The sequence below is a fragment of the Scaptodrosophila lebanonensis genome, unplaced genomic scaffold, assembly GCF_003285725.1.
Source record: "Scaptodrosophila lebanonensis strain 11010-0011.00,11010-0021.00 unplaced genomic scaffold, SlebRS2 tig00000136-arrow-arrow-pilon, whole genome shotgun sequence".
NCBI classification, from domain to species: domain Eukaryota; kingdom Metazoa; phylum Arthropoda; class Insecta; order Diptera; family Drosophilidae; genus Scaptodrosophila; species Scaptodrosophila lebanonensis.
This window is the reverse complement of record NW_022060586.1, coordinates 273,639-280,348: the sequence shown is the minus strand read 5'-3', so window position 1 is coordinate 280,348 and position 6,710 is coordinate 273,639. Positions and strand designations below refer to the sequence as shown.

Sequence of the window (6,710 nt, the reverse complement as noted above, 5' to 3'; positions counted from 1 at the left end):
GAAAAATGGCTAAGTTATCTGAATGCAAATGATGAGGGCTGTTTGTGGCATAAGAAATTTAGAAATTCGTGGCACTGACGTGTGCGACTTCTTCGTTGTGTGAGTGCACGACCTGTGGGTGAGCCTGCTTGAAGCAATTATTTTGTAAACTGAGGCTGATGTGCAAATCAATGAACACTTGATGCACCTCGTTGAACCATAAAAAATTGCACACGACGCGGACCATCCCACTTGCAGTAACTTAATACTATTTACCAATTATTGTATATCTACCAACAAACACTAAAATTCCATGTCAGCAGTAAGTGTTGACTAAAGGGAGCAGTGCTGCACAACTCATATGAATACTCTCAACTCAGCTGTTTATAAAAAGCTGGGAAGCACTGAGGTGAGTAGAGTTGCCAGTAAATGAAAGTACAAAAATGTCTCTAATTGATGTAGCCAGACTGAGTTGCCGCACTGTTAAATTAATTGTAATTTACCCCAAGATATGGTCCGTTAAAAAATTGAAAAACTGGGCGGACGGATAATTAATTGCGCGTTATAGGTAGTGCGGTCACTTTCTTACACAAAATGATATTCAACAATGATCGTTTATCACCCGAGCAAATCAAGGCCTTCGCATAGTTTATTGTTATAATACACTTGAAGGCTGATTTATATTTGATACTTTACCCTGTAAGATTGGAACAATTTCAGAGCTATCTTTCGATTTTATATTTTATTAGTACACTTCAAAATATTGGCTTGAACTTATACAAATATTTATTAGGTTATTGTACAGAATTTATTTTTGAAAAGTCCAATTGATACGGCGTACATACTATGTGTGTATGCATTTTCAGATTTTCTGCTCTCAGTAGATTTCGCCACACGCTCAAATAGTTAAGTGGACCTTAAAATTACCCAAAATAATGTACATAATATGTAACTCTAAAGACAATAGGCATGATTGAGTGTCTCAAGAATTTGGTTACACATTGAAAGCTTCAGAATGACTATATACCCTGTACCTGAAGAGTATATAAATATGTATGTACATGTGTATATTCTTAATCAGCATGACAAGACGACTCAATGTATAAATGTCCACTTATCTGGATGAACGCATGGATCTAAGAGCTAGAATAACAAAACTTGATATTCAGATTCTCCTAAGCCCGAAAATGGACTAGTTTTTATAGCCTGTACCCAAAGGGTGAAAGGCTATACTAGTTTTGTGCGCATGTATGTAACACACAGAAGGAGGCGTGGCAGACCCCACAAAGTATATATAATCTTGATCAGGATGAGAAGACGAGTCGATATAGCCATGTCCGTCTGTCTGTATGAGCGCAAGGATCTCAGTTAGTACAAGAGCTAGGATAACCAAAGTTGGTATCAAGGTTCCTATAAGCCCTAGGCAGAACGAGTTTGTTTATTTTTTCTGATACATCCCCCACTCCCCCGCAATTCGTATTTTTTCTTATAACTTCCGTAATTCTCGGAATTTAAAAATCAATTTTGGTAGGTACATCCGGTTAGTACTAATGTGTCCGTTTCATCATGATAGGTCAATTCTGAAGAAAGTTATAGCCATAAGTAAAATCGCTGCTCATGCGCTGCCTGCAGCTCTGTCGGCAGCGCTGCCCGCAGCTGTTGTTGTTGTTGCTGCTTTGGTTCAACTTTGTGCTGCATACATACACGCATATAAACACGCATAGGTACGTGATGTAAATGTATGCTGTTTAAACTGAACATAAACATGTATTCTAATTTAATTTAATTAATTATTTTAATTAATTCATTCATTCATTTTTTTTAATAATTTAATTTTTTTTAATTTTTTTTTTTAAATTTTTCCTTTTTGTGGAGAGTACAGGCTATTTTACTGTCGGGCTTGCTCGACTGTAGCGTTCTATCTTGTTTTTTCTTGTGAGGTGAGCCCACTCGACTCTAGCGTTCTTTTTTGTTTAATATCGTAGTCAACCCTAGCCTATATTTACGAGCTTTAAATAATGCATAAATTATTTATGAGTGCACCAACTAATATCAGAAGGGGTTCAATTAAGTTTATTTTAGCTGAAGTTGGTGTATGAGAGGGAGCATTGTATACAAGAGTCGAGTTCGCGCCACTTTAGCGTTCTACTCGTTCACTTAAGCAAAATTTTCTAATTTCTATGTTTAGTAAATTAATAAAAACCCCGTTTATTATACATACATAAAAACAATTGTACAAAGTTACATTTCAAACAGCGTATTAGCACACCTATCTTTGGTTACAATAAACAGACTAGACCATTGAAAATAGATTATGCTAATTGTAGCTTAAGTTGAGCAAATCTTCGAGACTAAGGATACAAAAATGATAGGTTTAAATGATAATGGGCCCTTCCTCTCCGCCTTTCTGTAGTATTTCAACTTTTCATGGCATTGGATCATTTCAGACCTCCGTGTTTGTTTCAGTGTTAAGCATGCCCACAATGATCGTATGATTACCCCGTTTTGCATAGTCCAGAGCAGAAAGTCCTAACATGTCAGTTTCTTGTGGGTTTTCCATAAAGGGAAGCAAGTACTGCACCACCTCCAGAAACCCATGCAAAGCTGCCAAGTGCAACGCTGTCCGACCTGACGGATCTGGTTGTGATAGATCGGCGCCTGCACACTGATAAGATTGAAGCCGCTTTATCGAGCCACGCGCAGCCGCCGCACATAACTGCTCTCCAACGGCACGAGAGGACCCGGTCAAGTGGGCACCACAACTGATCAGAAGTTCTATTATCTCCTGATTGTCGATTGATATCGCCTCCAGAAGTGGTGTGCGATCGTAGCGATCGCGTATGTGTACTGAGACACCATTGCGCAGCAATTGACGCACAATCTTAACGTTACCCAGTTGACAGGCCAAGTGGAGCGCCGTGCGGTTGTCATGGTTCACGCCCGACAAATCTGCACCATACGTCTTTAAATTATTGATCTTTTTTATGTCACCGTCGACAACGGCGGCGTTGATCATGGCCGGAAATAGTGTGGCGCCCAGCTGGTCTAGCTCTTGAGGAGAGCTTAGGTGGAGTGAACGTGCAACAGCATCGACAAGATCATAGTCCTCCATTTTTGGCGCTGCCGTTGTAGTTAGTTCTCCACGAAGATTCGTTTGAAGCATCTGTAATGCCAAACAAACGCAGAGGGGGATAGACAGATTAAGTGTGTGTGTGTGTGTGAGAGAGAGAAAAGTTGTATGACACTCACCTGTCTTTTGACATCCAGTGTCCACTCCTGCTTTCCAATAACATAGGCCAATTTAGACAGCGCTGATTCTGGAGTCATGTCATACCCCGGAATGACGCCAAGATCAAAAAGCACTTTTCCCGTATCGTAGATTTCGGCAACGGACCCGGTCGGGCACTGAGTACAGTTGACAATAAGCACCCCACGTGCAGCAGCCGCACGCAGTTCCTCAATCAGATCATGACGATTTGATGGCACATTACCAGATCCAAACGATTGTAACACAACACCTTTAATTGGCGGAGCCAAAAATGCGCGGAACGTGGGTAGCGATATGCTTGGAAAAATCCTAAGCAAACCCACGTTTTCGTCCAGGTCCAAATGCACATTAAACCGTTCCACACTGCATGGTCGGAAGATAAGGCGATAGTCCACATTCACATTAATACCAATGCGCGCCAGTGGTGGAACATTGGGTGAATCAAAGGCGTCTAGCGCATTCGAACTGACCTTAACTGTCCGATTGCCTCGCATCAGTTTATTACCAAAAAAAACGCACACTTCAGGAATCACGTAGTTTCCGGCTATAATAAGAGCTGACGTGAAGTTGTCTTTGCCGTCAGTTCGTGTTTCGAAAATGGGTATTTGGGAGCCGGTTATGATGACCGTTTTTCCGAGATTTTCCAGCATGAACGACAATGCGGAGGCTGTGTACGAGAGCGTGTCGGTGCCATGAAGCACGACAAAGCCATCGAAAAACTCATAGGATTGCTGTAATACATCAATTATAAAACCCATGGGCCATTAGTATCATGCAGCGATGTGGGATGCAATAGAATGCAGAAACATTGATGTAAAAGCAATCCATAATTATAATTTTGAAGATAGAGTATTCACTTTGAAAGAAAGCAGTATATTTATACCCTGTACCCAAAGGGTGGAAGGGTATATGAGTTTTGTGCGAATGTATGTAACACGCAGAAGGAGGTGTGGCAGACTCCACAAAGTATATATGTACATATATTTTTGATCAGTATGAGAAGACGACTAGATATGGCGATTCTATTTTAAATGTATTCTGTTGAAATTGAACACTTATGTGTGTATGCATGTGTTGAATATTTTATGTTTAAAGAATACATTTTTTTAATAATTTTTTTTTTTTGTGGTATTTAAGAGTTTAGCCCGCTCGACTTTACCATTCCTTTCTTGTTCAATTTTAAGATAAGCTAACAAAATTAGCAATCTCATACAAACGTTGTAGATATAACAACAAAAAGTTGTACATAGTCTGGGAAATACATATGTACATATATAAAATTTGGTATATAAATACTAGTATCTTCAATGTGCAGTGTATTTGCAACATCGGTATGTTATTAAATCGTGGAAACATAAGTACTTCATACATACGGACAAGGCCTTCAACCACTTCTCTTTCTGTGCATTACAAACGCAAAACAGACGAAACTTCTGAATATCTATACAAAAAAATATATTTTGCGATTTTGCTCCCCAAAATTGTATAAAAGAGGTGAGGAACTACTAGTTTTATTTTAACCTATCTGATATCTTGTGTGACATATATAACTATTTATTGAAGCGTATGCGCAGCGGACTCACATGTATGTCCTCTGCGATGCGGGCCCAGTCATGCATGGTCATGTTGCTTGAATCCAAAAGGGGCGTGTATTCCGTGATCTGGTAGAGTACCCGTCGCGTTTCGCCTTGCACGTAGGGCAGCACCAGTGGCGCCATTGAAGCAGAGGCGCCAAACCGACGCAGCGCATATTCCTCATCATGGATGTTAGGGTATTTTCGTATGCTGCGCACCAGCGCATTGGATATAGGGGCGAGAACTAAATGGTGCAAAATTACTGCAGGTGCTAAATCGCTAGATGCATCATCCACTTACCGTTGCGCTCGTTGCGCATCATGCCAATGGTGCCGCCAGTGTAAATAACGCGGACACGCGCCTCCTTTACATCCTGCCCCACTAGATTGCCATCGCTCACATTGCGTCGCATAGACGGACTCTGCAAAGTGGGCGAGGCGGGTACCGTTCTGTCCATCGAGTTAATGGTGTTAAGCCGCAGCTTCGGCAGCTGCTGCTGATCGTTTTCGACGGCAGGAATGGGTATGGGCTTCGCAGAAGTAAGATGCGGGGACTGGCCATTGGCGTGCATTTCGGTTTACGTCTGGTGTATGTGTAGAGAATATTGTTATAGAGGTTCGATCATATATTTTATTCAAGAGATAAGACAAACTGTTATGATGAAGATTCTGAATAGATTAAGTGTTGCTATTTACTTAACAAATTGTAAACCATGTGCTAAGACAGATCGCACTCCACAAGTGTGAATATAGTACACAAACATATAAATACATACATACATACCTATGCACATACATATATAAATGTTCATACATACAAAAGTGTATATATATGTACTTGTTTTGTTTTCTAAACTAAAAAATACAATATTTCCAGTTGCTTACTTAAGGTGCACGTGCTGTTTTGTTTTCGAATACCTAAGAATCTTAACAACTTTTTCAACAACTTACAATCGGCAGCTGACATTCGACAGTTTATTTTTGTGCGCAAGTATTTCGCAAGCGCCTTGAATGTTTACAAAATAAAATTACGCACTCAGAGATAATATAAAAGAGTTAGTTGGAAACTGTTTTGCAACGTTGGTAGATGTGTCCATTATGTATACACGGATATATCAACGACTTACAGTCTCTTATTACCTTAACAATTTTCGTTAAGTTCTACACTAAATATAAGTACATTTAATTCACGCATATTATTATTGCAAATGAACTAGGGTGTAATATCAGCTGGTAAGCAATCGGGTTATCAGTTTCGATTATATCGATGTTTTTGAATTTTCTCTAGATGCGCGGTGTGCCTCAAATCGGTAATAGGGATGTAAGTCGAAGGGAAACATCGATGTTGATGTACATCGATGTCTCGTTATAAAAAATCGATGCATGGTCGATGCATCGCAAAAAAACATCGATGATGTTTTAAAAAATTAACTTTCCATAGAAAAAAAGCTATTATTAGGGAGCTAATCAGCAGAGAAGCTTGAAATAAAAAGTGTTTATATATCAAAAGAGACTGTCATAGCATTTTACTTAATGTTGTTAATCAAAATAGTACTCGTAATATTGACTTTTGATGAACTTGTATGGCTTACTTAAAAAAACTTATTATAACAGTTTTTAAAATAACGACGCGTTGCAGCTACACCTCTTAGGCATATTAAGTGTGACATTACATACGAAAAAAAGAAGATCAAATACTTAACAATCTAAAATTTATATTATAAAATACACATTTTAACGAAAACATCAAATAATTTATGATATAAATATACATACCATTTTCGGTAAGCCACACAAACAAAACATGAATAATGTTCGATGTTTGGACAAACATCGATGGATCGACGATGCATCGTTAGCAAAAAAACATCGGAAAACATCGATGCATC

General features: G+C 39.1%; 1 protein-coding gene across 4 annotated transcripts; it reads right to left on the bottom strand.

The window, feature by feature from the left end:
- Positions 1–2,009: 2,009 nt before the first annotated feature.
- LOC115629105 (L-asparaginase) lies at positions 2,010–5,978 on the bottom strand. Of its 4 annotated transcripts, none has more exons than XM_030525430.1 (5): positions 5,962–5,978; positions 5,123–5,405; positions 4,831–5,066; positions 3,229–3,978; positions 2,010–3,142 (listed from the first exon to the last, which is right to left on the bottom strand). In XM_030525430.1, exons 2-5 carry the CDS (start codon positions 5,391–5,393, stop codon positions 2,423–2,425), a joined length of 1,977 nt encoding a protein of 658 aa, XP_030381290.1. In that variant the 5' UTR covers positions 5,394–5,405; positions 5,962–5,978; the 3' UTR covers positions 2,010–2,422. The 4 variants fall into 4 exon arrangements, with proteins under 4 accessions (XP_030381290.1, XP_030381289.1, XP_030381287.1 ...); XM_030525429.1 differs by lacking the exon at positions 5,962–5,978 and adding an exon at positions 5,707–5,940; XM_030525427.1 differs by lacking the exon at positions 5,962–5,978 and adding an exon at positions 5,773–5,940.
- Positions 5,979–6,710: the final 732 nt, after the last annotated feature.

What these genes read in the sequence shown, in the direction of transcription:
- LOC115629105 (XM_030525430.1), bottom strand. Translation starts at nt 5,393, where the DNA reads ATGCACGCCAATGGCCAGTCCCCGCATCTTACTTCTGCGAAGCCCATA. An exon ending in GATGCGCAACGAGCGCAACG is followed by an intron (nt 5,067 to 5,122) that starts GTAAGTGGATGA and finishes TGCACCATTTAG; the next exon opens with TTCTCGCCCCTATATCCAAT. An exon ending in GCATCGCAGAGGACATACAT is followed by an intron (nt 3,979 to 4,830) that starts GTGAGTCCGCTG and finishes GATGTATTACAG; the next exon opens with CAATCCTATGAGTTTTTCGA.